This window comes from Xiphias gladius, chromosome 19, assembly GCF_016859285.1.
Source record: "Xiphias gladius isolate SHS-SW01 ecotype Sanya breed wild chromosome 19, ASM1685928v1, whole genome shotgun sequence".
Classification (NCBI taxonomy): domain Eukaryota; kingdom Metazoa; phylum Chordata; class Actinopteri; order Istiophoriformes; family Xiphiidae; genus Xiphias; species Xiphias gladius.
Window position 1 is genome coordinate 14,012,613 of NC_053418.1, and position 17,090 is coordinate 14,029,702.

Genomic DNA, 17,090 nt, shown 5'->3' on the forward strand with positions numbered 1-17,090 from the left:
AGTATATCTGTGCCATTTCACATCCCTATCTTAATTGGCCATATGTCCGGGTGTTTCTGTCTGCATCTTCGCTCCACTTGGGAGGTTATTAGGACAATCCTGCTGTCCACAGCTACTGTGGGGAATTTACTACAGCCACCAACACCAATACAATACAATACATGCCAGGACTGGGCAGACTGGGCAGATTGTGCAGGTTACAATAAGGTCACTGTGTATGTGCACACATATATAAAGGATGTGGGTGGTTGAAGTGTGAAGTGTGTGTGTGCGTGTGCGTGTATGTCAGTGTGTCAGTGCCTATGTGCATGTATGCCACCATGGGATTTCAGAGCCTCTGACAGCTTAATTAACTAGATCCAGGCAAGTCATATAAAGACCCAATTAACCACAGTGACATAACTGGGTCACCATCGACAAATCATCCCACACTGATGTTCTAAAAGACACCTTTAATAAAAAGCAGTGTGGAGTTTAAGTGGATTATTTCAGCTGTTTGAGAGTTGTCATTAAAGTTATATTTCCAGAAATATATTGAGAACACATTTAATCTAATTTAATCTAAACTAGAAGCAAAGACACATACAGAACAAGTGTTAATTAAAAAGAAAATTTATAAAGAATGGTTGCTAACAGGTTTACCCTTAGGGTTACTTTGAAGATTATACTATACTTCCCATCTGAGACAGGCTATGAGTAATTTATTTTGACAGGCAATTTGTTTGTAAAAATTCATGTTTTTCACTTCTGCCATCTTATGTCTTTTGAACAGACCTGACATTTTGTTTATAGAAGAGAATAGAAAGTAAAAGGAGTACCCACTATCTTGATATTACAAAGTTAAAAAGAAAAATATACATATATACCATGTATAGTCTAGTGAACTGAACGATAAAAAACAGAAGAAAAATTAAATGTGTGAGCTGGCGCAGAGAACTCTCTAAGGTCTTAAGAAGAAGTAGGACTTAGTGTATGTTCTTAAAAGAGTCGTACCACTAGGAATTAAATGTAGTTTGGCATTGAGGAAGAGACACATACAGCATAAGAGAAAGAATCCCCAATGTGCAGCAGAGTGTGAGGAATAGCAGCGTGCTCTCCAAGGTGTCCCACACAGACAGAACTGGGACACAGGAGGACACCTAGTTGGACTGGGACAGGCCTAGAGAGGCCTATTTATAACCTACTACTCCACTGCACCTAGGTACATTTCCACTGAATGATGCATGGCATGCACATATGATACATCAATATTATTTTACACAGCTGGGATTTGTGCTTGTGAATGTGACTCTAAATATCATGTCTTTGCATTATATCATAGCGCACCAGGTGTTTTGCAAGATTCAGCTCATGTGGTTTGTAAAAACTAAAGTAATTGGTTACTACAATACATCCCTGTAAACTCAAATAAAGCCACGGAGTTAATGGTTCCCTTTATGCCATGTAAGCTTATAAATCATAGAAAGAAGAAGACAAAACAAAAAAAAGAGAAAAAAAGTGGAGGCAGGTGAAATGAGGAAGAGGAGAGGAGAGGAGAAAGACAGTAAAGGAGAGCCAAAACAAGGAAGTTGCTCTGCAATAAAAGAGGTCGCAGATGCGCTGAAAGGAAAGCCTGCATTGGCTTCTCTAGGGTGCACACATGTACCAACACACACACGCAATTGGTGTTACCTCTTGAGATTTAACACAGGTGCAGATGCTTCACAGTAATCTATTAGACTCCCCCTCTCATGTCAACATTGAAGAGTGGAGAAAGACTGAGGGAGGGAAAGATGGATGAGGAACAATCTCAAGAGAGGGTCGGATAGAGAAAAGGTATTTCCAAGGCAACGGCGAAAGAGGGAGAGGGAGAGAGGGGAAAGATAGAGAGTTAGGGAGGCAGTGATTATGGTGGGGGAGGATGAGGAAACAGGGAGTGCAGGCCAGGAGCAGTTATCTGTGGGTGATCCATTAAAGCTAACCCGGCAATGTCAACAAACAGGGAGAGGATGTGAGAGAGGGAACTTGTAGAGGGGGAAAGAGAGAGAGGAATGAAAAGGGCAAATGAAAAGGTAATAAGGAGGTAAGGGAGACTGAGGGAGAGACAGAGCGATTTGGAATTTCCATACTATGTCAATAATTAGGGAAAGACGGATGGAGGGGGAGCAGAAAGAGACTGAGATGCTGAATGGAGAGAAAAGGGAGTGAAGAGACTAGATGGGGGAGATATACTGAGGTAATCCATTAGGCCCAACACTAGGGAAAACAAGAAAAGGAAAGTAGAAGTAATGTGAAGAATGCTGGGGGAGACAGGGAAGGGGAAGAGAAAGAAAATTAGCAAAGGACAGGAGAAGGTTGGTGAGGGTAATATTTTATCCCAGAATCCTTTCGTCAAAACATTACGTGTGTGTGTCTGTGTGTATGAGTGACAGAGAGAGAGAAAGAAAAATCCACCAGTAACTTCATTTACTGCTACCTTTCCCAGCCCATCTTTAGCATCAAAGTACCGGGGCATTACATCTAGTACATAGATGGACTACCACTATGGAGGACTGATAGATGGGCTGCACTTTTGAGACATGGTGCAGGTGAATGATGAGTAAATGAGAAGAAGATATGTACAAAAAGTGACGCATGCAGAGAAGGAAGCCAGAGGCTTGGAAGCGGATATTCAAAAGCATGAAAGAGAGCACATAAGACAAAGCAAAGCAGGAAGGCTTGACTTTTGGAAAAGCAAACTGAAAGCCAAGGGCAGAGGAGACATCATTAACAGAGAGTTGTGATATTGAATTTACTTAAGCCCCAATAACTTCAACAATGTCCTGACAGACAGTTCAATAAAATAACATTGCCGGGTGAAAAATAAAATGCAGCCAGCAAGCGGGATTTTGGTTAAAGCGGCTTAGCAATACATGGTTTAAAAAGTATGTGGGGAAATAAAGATTGCTAGGAAGGATGTTTAAAGGTGAGCTAAATGCATTCGGCTTAAGCGTAATTACCCTCTGATCACTTTGATTCTAAAATATATACAGTCCAACATTTCACTATAGTCCAATGTTTGTTTCAATAATCACATTTTAGGACAATTTTTATATTAAAACAAGTAAAATAAATAGTGCAATTTCAGTTACTGTAAAAAAAAACTACAGGTGCCACTTAACTACAGACTGACATTATCCTGAAATTATTTCTCTACCCGAAGCTTAAGACTTTCGAACAAAAAAATGATGCAACATCATCAATTAGCTAAGGAGAAGGAGCTGGGAAGATTCTGGGCTTTAAAACACATTCCATTACAGATCACTGATTTTATACCTAATAGGATGCCTGAGGCTTGATAATATGAATTGGTAAACTCGGGTCAGAGACAAGCAGGTAAGCAAAGGGCTTTGGAGTGAGAGAGCAGGGTGGCATGGAGACAACCAGGCAAAGGAAGGTAGATGAGTTGGCACCTGGAGCTCAGGGAGAAAGCCATTCCCCAGCTGTGTTAGTGGTGGGACTATGGTGACCTCCTCATGTACAAATTTCCTCGTGTGAAATTTGACTTTTTCACTGGTATGTCATTTTAGTGCTACGTTCAAGCTTGCTCTGCTTGTAATTATTTATTTTCATCAGTGATTAGTCGGTGAAAGATAAAAGGAATGCCTTAGAAAATAATCATTTGCAAAAAAAAAATAGAAATTATAAAATCATGTTTTTCCTCATAACCAAAAATATATACACAAGTCATTGTTTACTAAATTTGAGAACCAAAAACTGATGACGATAAACAAGATTAACAAGAAATTAGAATTAGAAGAAAAAATATAAATGAACGAACAAACTGAGTAAATACAAAACCACTTAGAGCTCTGAGGATGAAAATGTATGGAGACTGTGACAGCAGCAGTGGTATCTGAGAGGAGAGGAAAAAAATACAGACATGACAGTTTGGGGTGAGTGTTAGGGGACGGAAAGTTGAAATGAGACCCTGAGTTCAAATCATTCGAGGAAAAGGCAAGACGAAAAACATCCAAATCCACTCAACAGCTCAGACACGTCGGGAAAACATTTCCCCAAACAGACGCTGACCTAGTAACAGCTGGAATCAGAATCAACACCTCAAATATCAGCGGGGAAAAGTTCAAAAGGGAAACACTTTCTACTTGTGATAGGGGAACTGAAAGTTAGGAAATTAAAAGAATAAACTTGCTCTCTCCTCTGTTCTAATATAGAATGCTGCACTTTCTGTTCTTGTGTAATCTGCAAGCCTGGAAGGTCACAAGGCAATATTTGTTCTGCAGGCCTTTTTTTTGTAGTGCACACATGCTTATTGAGAGCTAGACAAAATCTTGTGACACTGATGCAAGCTATCAGAATATGCTAACACAAAACTGTCAAATTGTTGATTTATTACTTTATTTATTTGAGCATAATATATAGCTATAGATATTTTTTACCATGTATTCGAGTCCTTGATTCTAATTCATAATCACAGCAATTATTTGAACGTACAAAAAACAGAAGTGCATCATCATTAACTCCACATTTCAGAATACTGATACAATTTTGGCAACTACTTTTACATCTACTTCATTTACTATCCATTTACCTACCACTACTACACCCCTGCTACAAGTAAAAATAACAATAAAAATAATATTAGTATTAATAGTTATTATTTTTGAGTTTCCTTAAGTCTTTAAAAGGCAGTCTGTTTCCTAACTGACTTTGATGATTGCTTTGAGCCAGCGTTGAAATGACTGACAGGTTGTTAAATTAAAGAACAGCCCTATGAGTGGTTATGGGTCAATGTGGTAAAAGTGTTGAAGCGCTCTGTATCTGTGTCTCTGTTGCTTTCTTTATTTCTCTGGACAGTGATGTATTTTGCCTTTCCTGCCGAACCCTCCAGTTCTATAAGCACTTTAACATCACTAATGGCAACAACAGAATACAGACAGAGGAGGAGGGAAAGAAGGGTGAAAGTGAGAGAGAGAGGCAAAGAGGCAGAGACAAGGAGGAAAAAAAAAAGAAGAAAGCAACAGTAGGGGTAAAATGAGAGCAATGGAAGAGTGTGCAAAGGAAACCACAGGACACAGTCTGCTGCAGAGCATTTAAGCGTTTCAGCATTATGACCCATTAACAACTGTAATGTCTGACTCATCTTTGAATGAATGCTTTTCTGGCAAGTCGCGCCATCCACCTATTCAACCTTACTTAATTTTGCTTCATTTTTTCCCATGCAGACATTTATTGTGCATTTACTGTAATTACAGTATACAGTTGGATGTTACATTAACTGAATCAGAGGTGGATTTCTAACAAGGAGTGCCTCTTTTCTATTTTTAATGGTCAAGCAAATATATACATCAGTTCCACTTTTAGAGGTCCAAGGTCGGAATGAAAACAAACTGACTATGCATGATTCCTTATTTATTATTCTTTAAGGACAAAGTATTCCTTATTTTTTTAAAAATTGTTTTTCCCAAGGTTTTATTGCAAAAATTAATTTAATAAAACCTATTAAATTAAAAAAAGACAGCAGCTTTTGGGGACATTATAAAAATAAAATGTGTATCTAAATGCATGCATGTATGTACAGTAAATATTTCTGTTTCTAGTGGGAGGCTAACCCTTTCAGTACTTTTATAACAAAGTTGTGTATGTGTGCAGGTATTTATGCATGTTTGTTTTAACGTGTGTTTGTGCATGTCAAAACTGATTCACTGCACAGTGTAGGAGTGCTGATGGCACTCCATAATCATTAAAGCATGAAGAGGCTCTGAGCTGATTGGGGGCATTCTAATCCTTTTTAATTGACTCTCCAACTCTCCAGTGTTATTAAAACCAACCAATAACAAAATCAGCTTTGCTTTATTAGCTGGGTCAGCTGAACTATTGGAGGACCTCCCTGTTTGTTAGTGTTACATTTTGTTGAAGGCTGTAACGGGTAAAGTATAAACATTTAAAACAAACAACAAAATGGACCCTCAAAAAACATGAAGAGGTACATCTGCTGGGGAGTTTTATTTTTATTTTTAAATAACAGCCTCTTTCAATTACATTCAGATTGGGAAATTCTGCAGCACATGATTTATGGCCAATACCAAATTTTAGTTCAAATGCAGGAAGTTTTATGTCGTAAGGGTAAAGAGGTTGAGGTAATGAAAGGGTGTGCACACATTTGACTTTGACACCAGAGATCTGAGGTAATTTCTATTCTTAGTTCGGCAATAAGTGTTGGCTTTTAAAATATTTAAACCATGAAAATTATCTTTCCCATACTTTAACTATGAATGTTGGTCGCCTACCTTCTGCAGATATTATAGGAATAATCAATCACAAATTGGGTTTCTGCAGAGTACTTCTTGTTGGTGGGTGAGCTGGACAAACGACTGTACACAGGCTTCCAACCTGCTGGCATTTCCTTTTGCCTACATGTAAATGTTTGAAAAGTTTTTTTATTAAAAAATGTAGATAATATTTGACTATAAAAAGCTGAATGTGGTCAGTCATTGAAAAAGACCTTTTTCAAGAGAATAATTAACCTGCACTGGCCAATACCACAACTTTGAAAACACAATTTGGCATAGCTGGACAAACTGCATCAGTGATTTTACAGTTTTTAACTACAAAAAGAGAGAAGCAGACACCACCATGAGCAGATAATCTCTCTTTATGGTTCCCTAAAGAACTACAGGAGCATCTTATTTCTAAGTGCTGTACATCGGCCTCTGCCAGGTCACACTTAAGTAGTCTATGCAGCCATCTACCTTTGAAAGAATTATGCCTCTGTAATCAGCAAAGCATCAATAGCACCAAGTGCTTCTTGGCAGAGTGATAAGCTAATGTTTCAAAAAAATTCCAGGGTGTAAGCAATATTGTGGTTAACACAGCTCAGGAAAAATGTAGTCATATTTGATTTCACACCCCCAAACACATTTTACACAGTGTTGTATGGAGGACTGCATCATGGAAAGATGGGTTTTACAATCAGTCAGTAGAGGATCACATATCATTACAAACATATTCTCTGCTCAACAAAGATGACACCATCATCATCTGATAAATTTCTGTTATCAACACAGTCAAATTTATGAAACTATTAATTGCACTGACAATGACTCCCTTTGATCAACGATCAACTCACTGAAGACTACTTAACTGAATAGTGATGTAAGTGAAAAGCAATTAATTGGTAGCAATTATTCAAAGGCCTGACTTATTAAACTTTTTCGGTCTTGGTCCCAAATGAGGAATTTACTGTCCCAATTGCTCTAGTAGTTAAGAATATAAAATTATATTACAACTCTTGCCGGCAGTAGGACTAAGAATGATTTCAAAGTTCTAAATTGTTTTATAAATAAGTTTCTAAAATGTTCTTTGTATTATAATATTATATATGGAAATACAGTGAAACCTTTAATGTTACAGGCTCATGTGCACAACTTTTCGAATTTCAAAGTTTTTTGTGGTCTTAAAATACTTACAAAGTCTAACAACTTATAAAGCTTGACAGAACAGAACAGAGTTTTGTTTTTTGACACTGTCGCACCCTGTGCCAAAACAGTGTCCATTCATCCATGACAACACTGTCAGGACTGCCGAGGGCAGCACGGGTAGCTCCGTGACAATGCAGTACACTCTACACTGTCATGTCACCATCAATCCACAGCTTTGTCTCAGAACAATGTGAAGAAAGACAGGGGGCGTGAGTAGGACAGAGAGACCACAATAGTGACAGAGAGAGACAGAGTGAAAAAAGAGAGAGAGCGAGAGTCAACAGTCAACAGAGAGGCGTGAGAACAATTAAAAAGACAGACAAAGAAATGGACTCAAAATGAGAGAAAACAGTCAACAAATAAGCATTAATTTAAAAAAAAAATTAGTAAAGGGTCAGAATTTCAACACCAGCAAATCTCCCCATGACTGTCAAGAAGACATTAAAAAAGGGTTATTTGCAAAGGCTGACCATCCTATAGTTTTAGGTAATGAAAGGGCAGAGAGTAGGTTCTCCTAATTTGGGAGGTGTGGAGGGAAACACCTTCATTATCTCCTACCCTCATACTTCTAAGTCAAGCACCCACTCAACCCTCTACATACTGCACACACAAAGAATTAAGTCCTAATTTCAAAATAACTAAAAACTTAAAACCACAGAAAACAAAAACTACATATGATCACCGACCTGTATAACTCCTGTCCTCCCTGATGAGGGAAGGAAATAATGCAGGTTGAGTAATCAGTTTAGAAACAAAACACTGGGCAACCATACACAATTAGATGCTTTCCTCTTTGAATCTTGATGGATAGTTTCCTTAAATGGCCTAGATGATGGCCGAATGTACTGTAAGTGCTTGCAGTTACAGTAACTGTGAGGGCTGAAATAGCAAAACTCTTGTCTTTCTGTGAGAAAGCAAAGATAAACATTTGAATTTAGTGTCTTTTTCAAAAGAGTTCCAGATATAATCTGCAAACAATACATGCACTCTGAAAACAGCATTATATGAAAAAAGGAAGAAAGGCATAAAGAAAGAAAGAAATAATGATTTTTTTTGTGCAAATATTTTGCAAACAAAGTATATTTGAGTCTCTCAGTCTAGACAGAACCAGCGACTGGAACCGAATGGAACTGAACTGAGAAAATGAGCAAGAGATACACTGATTTTATGAATGTATAAAGACACATTCTCTCACATACACACAGACAGACAGACAGACAGACAGACAGACAGACAGACAGACAGACAGACAGACAGACAGACAGACAGACAGACAGACAGACAGACAGACAGACAGACAGACAGACAGACACACACACACACACACACACACACACACACACAGAAAGAGAGACAGAGAGAGACAGAGAGAGAGAGAAGTCTGATAGCTGCTGCTGAGGATATGCAATGGAAAATTCACATTTCTGATGCAGGTTTGCACAGTCTCCTGCCTTTGGAGTGGGATCTGACTAATGCCTGAATTTACTGACATGGATTATCACTGGATGAACGGCCTCCAGAGGCTCCTGAAATCACATCTTACACTGGATGTGTCTGTGTGTGTGTGTGTGTGTGTGTGTGTGTGTGTGTGTGTGTGTGTGTGTGTGTGTGTGTGTGTATATATATGTATATTTACCTCTCCTTGTGTGTCTATAGAAGTGTTACACTAACTTTTTGTAAATACAAAGTGGGTATAAAAGACTCTGCTGCTATCCATTACAAGAAGCGAAGGACTCCAGGAGATGAAGCATACTGTATGTATGTTTATGTGTGTGTCCATTCATGTGTCCATGTACACACATCATTAGATAATGATCATAATCCCTCTGTACATCACCAATATGCAACCACAATACATTTACTACCAAAACAACACAAAAGCTGCCTTTCCTCATCTGTCCCATTTTGTAAATTACACTGCAGTGATAGACCATCGCAACAGCGTTTTAATAATCTTAACACATTTCAATAATTCACCTAGGCAGTAGGAATAAAAAAGAGATTTCCGACTAATCTGTGGATTACGATGATGATTTCTGACAGAGGTTGAGGATAAAGGTAAAATGTGATGGGAGATGAGCCGTGGGGCTTACTATTCTAGCTCAAAGAGGATTAAGGTAAGGATCTATTGGGGAAGCAGCATTACATAAATTGTTTTTGTGCACAGAAACACGCACACATATACAGATACACACACAAACATAATCACACAGGTACACATGCTATACACTCACGTGTGTTTCTCTAAGGAAGGGCCAGGATGAAAATGACTTTAATCCTTCTGGCACTGTGGTCACAACATTTTGTAAAGCTAAGGAAAGATCTCATGCTTTATTTGATATTACAAATTCTATCTATAGACCTTTTCTATCCCTACATGGCCATTCAATTCTTCTTATTCAGAAATATACAAGTCTGAAAAATGCCATTCATAATGTCTATGAGCTTTGTAGATATTTATTTCACTTGATAAAGTAAAAATAAATCATATAAACTTGAAATCTTTCAGCCTTAAATCATCTGACAGAGCTTTTGATACAAAAATTGGAAGTATCATCTGGCTAAACACGTTGTTTCACACGTTTCGGACGTATCCAGAACTTGCAAATAGTTTATCTTATAGCATTTAATATATAAGTTTATGAGGCACAGGGGAGCAATTAGCTCCAGTGAGATCTAAAACCAGTTTATAGCTCAAGGATTTCAGTAGATCTGCTACTATCTCTGGACACAGAAAGAGAGGATGTCTTATTTGTCAGGCAGTTTAATTCACACTGTCACCTTCAATGTCCATTTAAGGCACTCCACTGGCACCAATTTTATAACCTCCAGATAGATTCTGTTAGTAAACGTCATTATATGACACATTAACAATAGTGACTGCAGGGACTGAAATTTACTGTGTGCGTGTGTGTGTGTGTGTGTGTGTGTGTGTGTGTCTGTGTACAGTATACTCTATGAGTGTGAGAGTGAGTTAGTCGTTAGTGTTTTGGCCACACCACACCACTGATCCCTTCTGACAGAAAAGTCTGCAATGATTTGCATCACAAAGAGCCATTCATACACACGGAGACACAGCCATACACACACACATACACACACACAAAACGCACAGGATTACACACATACATACACGGGTAATTACACAAATGCACATGTCCAGATTTATTCCACATTGGTTAACACAGAAAGTCATTGACAAAAAATGACATCATGGTCACAGCAGGAGAAGTTAGAGGCCAAATATGTGTGTATGTGGATTTGTGTGTGTGTGTGTGTGTTTGTGTGTTTATGTGTGTGTGAGAGAAAGAGGTGAGACTGCGACTCCTGGACTCACACAAACACGCGTTTGTACATCATGGATGTTACGGTGGTGTGTATGTGCTGCCTAAAGCTAAACATCTCTTTTAGATTGCTGGCTCTGGTCAGCTACATAACAGCAACCTTCGAGCTGGCAGCTGGATGTGTGTCTTGTTCAAGGACACTTAAAACAGGACAAATTCTGGCTGATATGAAGCTTGCAGCTTGAATCCAAATCTCATATTTGAAGGACAATCCCCCTATGACACCCCGTTGCACATAAGAATGAAATGTTAATATAATTTATTGTGATGTGCATATAAAATATTATATTAAATCTGTAAAAACTGTAGGTCTCTGACTTTACTTAGAATTTATCCTCTGAAGTGAGAGACTACACTCAGACAGATAATATATAGGTTGATCATAAGCCATTATCCAAGTGAATAACTTGCACTAATTTAGGGTGCGGATTGATTGGTTAAGAATGTGACAGGAACTTGACCAGGCTCCAGACACATATCCAGTTACTGTCTGACTTTGTGTGTGTTTATGTGTGTGTGTGTGTGTGTGTGTGTGTGTGTGTGTTTGTGTTAGGGATAGACACGTGGAGGGCCTGTCACCACACACTGATGTGTTTATTTCACTGCAGCTGGGGTAATCACTCACGCACAGAGACAGACGCAGACAGGGACACACACAAATATTCAACAGACACCCACAGTTACACAACACACATGCACACACACTCACACACACAAATAACCCCATAACCCCACCTGCTATGCGCAGTCCACTGGCTTTGTCTGGCCTCTGGGGTCACTCAAGATAAAAAGTATGCTTGCTGTCTAACTATGTCACATGCAGCTCACCACATTTTGTAGGCAAAATAGTCAAGTGGACTGTTGCTCAGATCTAAATTTTACAAAGCTGTTTCTTAACTTTGATAAGTGATTCCATTATCCTGACTGGTGTGGACGTCCTTGGGCCAGAAAAGTACTTCATTAATATAAAAAATTTACAAAAAAGCTAGACTTAAATCAAACTAGGAATGCTTTTCATTGAAACTGAACTATGGGCTGTACTTGCTGCAAGTTCTCTGAATTCACTGTCCGTGTCCATAAACCTTTTCCTGATGAACTACTGAACCCTCCTTGCTGAATGCAATAGTCTTTCCATCAGATTTTAAAGGCTTTCTAACCAAGTCTAAAGAGATTTAGATGTTTCTTCAGGATTTCACAATGCCTCATTGTGACTCTCAGCAGCTTTAGATTAAAAGAGAGAAAGAAAACATTTAGGCAGAGGAGACTGAAATAATGATCCATTGGTAGGCGTGTACACATTTTCTTAGCAATGTCGGATTGGTTTGACCCCGGCCTCTCAAGGCTAACAGTTGTAGAGCAGTTAAAATGATCCCTAGCTAATCTGTCCCTTAGTGTGTCTCTTGCCATGCTTTAGTATGCGTGTGCGTGTGTGTGTATGCGTGTGCGTGTGTGTGTGTGTGTATGCGTGTGCGTGTGTGTGCGTGTGCGCACGCGCGTGTATTTGTGTATGTGTGTGTGTATGCTGTATCTGGACGTGTATCTGTGTAAATGTAAGGAAAAACATCTGTGTGGATAGGTTGGCATGTGTATGTAAACAGATGCTGCGTGAATGTGAATGTAAATTGTCTGTGTGTTTGGGTGTGTGTGTTTAGAGAGTCCAGGCTTTGGTGTGGCATGCTGATAGCCACGTGATGCCAGCCAACGTGGGTATCACATATCAGGGCAACAACCCTATCACACTGACAACTTTACAACAGTCGTCAACTGGTCGACACGGCAACCGCAACTGCTAATATTAGAACGTTTTTAAGAGAGGTCAAAGGACAGCAACAACGAGAGCTGCCAATCAACATGAGCTGTTTTTGTGTGTGTGTGTGTGTGTGTGTGTGCGTGTGTGTGTGGAAGAAAAAGCAAAAGAAAGAGGAAATAGAGAATGTGAATGACAAAGAGAATGGGCATGATAAGAGCAATGAGAAATAGAAAGTCAGAAGAGATAAAAAAAGAAAGTCAGGGTTACAACCTGAGGTCATCAGCAGGTTTTAAACCTAAATCCCTCTAATCAGCTTCAGCAGACAGGGGAGACAGACCAATCCATTTGCCCTGAGATCCCATTATGACAGGAGACAGGAATGGAAAAGGTGGCAAATTGAACAGACTCGAAAAATAGCTCTGTGTGTTAGTGCGTCTGTGTGTGTGCGCATGTGGTTTATGAGTATGCCGTTGTGCATGAATGTGTTGTGGTCAAACAGGTGTCAGAATAAAACACAGTAAGAAAGCAGACAAGAGTAGTAATGAGCAGTCCAAGAGCCTCCATGTTTGTGGTCTGAAAGTTTCTGCGGCTCCATGTCACAACTTAACCGATTTATTTGCTTTATTTCCCTCAAAAAAAGAATAGGAAATTTGTAAAAGCAAAAAAACAGGTAAAGATCACTCTGTTATTTCCTACCACTCCTCCTTCTATCTCATTCTCTTTCTGCCCCACCTTCATCTCTGCCTCCCCCACACCCTCTACTTCACTTATATGCTGGTCTGTCTGAGTGCCTCCCTCACCGCCTCTCCTGCACTTTTTCTCTCCCCACTCTCTCAGGGGAGCTGTGTACTTAGGCGCAATTGAAAACGACTATCAAACCCCAAGGAGCGAAACCTGATTCAGAGACTCCTTATCCGGTAGCGCAGCCCTCTCCAAGTGCTGTGCTGATCTTCCCCAGTGACCAACTAAATGAAATTATGTCTTTTTATCCATTCAGGTGGGAACGCAGCCAGACAAAACCAGCAAAGTAACGAACAATCTGAATTGTAAATGACGTTCTTCGCTGTAGTTAAAGCCCTCAGGGAGTGGAAGTGACATGTGTGGCTATTCCAAAGTGGATGTTTTCTGTGTGACATGTTTGATGACTGAATAACATGTCAATGTTCTGACAATGTACTTGAGGCATACAATATTACCTTACATCAAGGTGTGTAGTGATAATGTGAGTATGTATACGTTTACCACACCTGTATTCATCTGTATATACTTGAAATCCACACCTATTCAGATTACTAGAGTAGATGGTAATCTCTGACCGGAAGTGTCCTTGAGCAAGGCAGTAAAGTTACTGCTTCAATGGTGAAAGACTGATGTGCTCACTATAATAGGTACCTCATATGTGCAAGTGTAATTTTCCCCTAAAGTCAAGTTAACCATTTGTGATCACCCTTTTGTGTATCCTCTTTAACTGAAACTGTATTCACTTTAGTTCAGTTTTCAGTGCTATGTATGTGTATGCTAATGAAAAGGAACAAGGCAGTATTTTTCAGTCCTTTTGAAGGAAAGCAGGGAATCCATTTTCATTAATTATTCTCATTATTTTCTGCAAATCTCAGCTACAGTAAGAGACTGAGCAATGGAAATGTACTGTAAAATAACACAGGACTATCAGCTAAACCTCTACAGTCACTCAGATTTCTTCGTGTAACTTTTGCTGCAACCCAAACTAACTCTTGTGGGCCATTTAAGTCTAAGTTTAAACTTTGGATCTTTTGGATCAGTGTCACCACAGCACAGCTTTCAAGCAGCTGTCAGTCAAAACGGGATTGTGGCTGATTTCCCCCTGTGATTGCGATGTTGCGCAATCTGAAAAGATTGCCCTTTACTTCTGAAAGTACATTAGAAAATTTTTCAAAATGAGACAAACACGCCTTTATGATCCCTGTTGGAATGCGCGTTGACAGTTATTTTAGACATGAGATATTAAGTCTTATTAGTTTTTGCTTTAGGTATAACACTTGTAAAAAAAAAAAGAAGCTATTTAACAAAACTTGTCAGGATACATATTTAATCAGCACAGCCTTCAACCACTGAGTGCAGATTGTAAAAGAGTGCATGTACCCACTCTGTTCTGCTGTCTGTCATTCACAGTTCCAGGCAATTTCAAAAAGTGTCTGCGATCACTGACTTTTCTGTGGCACTTTCAAGTTATTTTCACTTGATGAGTTCAATTTTTTAATTTTTATTACATCCTCTGTTCATTCATCGTGTCTCCTCATTCACTTCCTTGTTCAGCTCTAGCAATCCTCTTTCTTTATCTTGCATGTTACTTTGTATTCACCTCAGGTGGAGGCTGACGATAATGCGACACATACCTCAGCTGCTGGTATGCCCTCTGGAGGGCGACACTGTAACAGCACTTCCTGCTCCAGAGATACTTCCTTTCCCAGGGGCTCCTGTTCAAATGACTTCTTCAGGTCTGAGGAGAGAGACGAAGAGAGACAAGAAACTTAGCGACTACTAAAGGACAGGTTATAATGTGAAACAGAGAGCATATGACATCTTCAGCAATCTAGATAGTTTTTCACAATTTTGGAAAGGCATTTGCTTGTTTGATTTTCAGTGTATTTTGACGTCTAGTGTAAGAACTATGTTACTATGTGGTATAATAACTATGTCTGTCTTTACAAAATACGGTTGATAAAGTATTCCTGGTAGTAACAACATACAGATTTTATAAATGATGCTTTAACGATGCGATAGTGAAAACTTCAGCAGCCAGTGAGAAAAGCTCACATTACAAACTGTGGTGAGCATTTGAATTTGAGGAGGTAAACTACACATGCTCATACTGGTATTAAGTTTTCTAATCTCTAAATTTAATCTCATGGGAAAATGACGCACAACAGCAACACCAATAATTATATCAAATGAGAGTCTCAATCGAAAGCAGAAGTGTGTGGGTGGCCATTTTGCAAAACATCCTGTGATTCAGCAGTTAGGGAGACCATTTTGGAGATGGTGCCATGTCATTGTAAACCGGGCTTATTACTTAATTTCCAAGGCAACAATGACATAGTAATAATGGAGTTTGTGGTTGAAGTCAGCCATGCATATGTTGACTTCTCCCACTCTCCTGTCACTTTATAAATGTACACAACAAGGAAAAACCCTTAACTGCATATTCTTAGAGTGAACTAATGCTCACACAGGGGTACACACACACACACACACACACACACACACACACACACACACACACGATCAAGCTATTAAGTGCTTTAGCTGCTTCACACACTAAACACAGGCGGTTTTTGTTGCATGCTTACCTCTCAGTCACTATGCATAATATTTAACCTTGCTTTCATTCCATATACACTAGCCAGAGTTCGGGGATCTCAAGCAGGCCAAAGACAATAAATGATTCACACTAATGGTCTGCATGCTGTGATAAATGACAGCATTACAAAGCAGCATGGAATGCACTGCCATTTCTTTCACTGAATGTTTCAGAGAGGGCTCAGCTATTTTTATTTTGAGGAAAAATTGCTCACAGTAGCAGATTTACAGACAATCGGCCAGACATTTAAAGAAGAACAACAGAAGATGGAAAGACAAAACAGAAGAGAATGGAGATAAGGTGTAAAATGATCTGCATGAAGATACAAAAAACCTTGTGGGTGGATGGATGAATGGATGGAGGGAAGGACAGTTTTGTTTAACTGACCCTTATGCTGGATGTTCTCTGGATCTTTGTTTCTCTCACTGCCACTCTTCACTACGCAAAAGACTGAATTGTTTTTATTGAGAGAGTTTCAAAAGGGTCAAAGACTCTGAGCTGTTTACTTGAATCTTCTTCTAGATGAGTTTCTCTCACTACACTATTTTATAAACTTTCTGCCAATCTCCCCGTCTAGTTCTACCTCTGACACTAATCTTCCATATCATTCTGTCTTTTAACTTAACCTTGTCCTTCTCTAGCTTGAATGACTTCTTTTATTGGATAGAGTTAAAAACATTATTCGCTTCTTTTCTTTTAACCCCCCTATTCTGCTGCCTTACAGTATACTGCATGCTATATTGGCAGCTAAGGTTATGTTAAAATAATTACCCTGCCACAGAAAAAAAAGACCATAAAACTAACTATAACTTTAGAGGGGTGGTAGTGTTGCATGAGTTATCAGATGATTTTGTTTTTGGTGCTAATCAGATGGTGTCATGGATTTCTAAATGGATTTCTAAAAAAGCACAATATTTTTTTCATCCAATCTTCTTGGTGTAACTGACGAGGATATGATCTGATTTCTCCCAACTTTTAGGACTAATAATACCTAAGAGGATCTGCAAAACCCCAGTTCCAATTCTGCTTCAGATTTTTAGAGTAGTGTCTGTAAGATTAAATCAAGAACTGCTACTGTAATGAGAGTAAACTAAAAAAACTGTGCACCGACACTTTCTATCACACAAACTGGCCAACATAGACAATTGCATACAGTAACACATCTATCTGGTGGTGAAAAAAAAACAAACACTTTT

At 39.0% G+C, this 17,090-nt stretch overlaps 1 protein-coding gene across 5 annotated transcripts in view; it reads right to left on the minus strand.

The window, feature by feature from the left end:
* LOC120805303 (netrin receptor UNC5C-like) overlaps positions 1-17,090 on the minus strand; it is a 357,857-nt gene that overhangs the window by 51,747 nt on the left and 289,020 nt on the right. For all 5 annotated transcript variants that reach the window (XM_040155423.1, XM_040155422.1, XM_040155424.1 and 2 more), the window contains one exon: positions 14,930-15,033. In XM_040155423.1, coding sequence (XP_040011357.1) covers positions 14,930-15,033 — 104 coding nt within the window. The remainder of the gene's footprint in view (positions 1-14,929; positions 15,034-17,090) is intronic.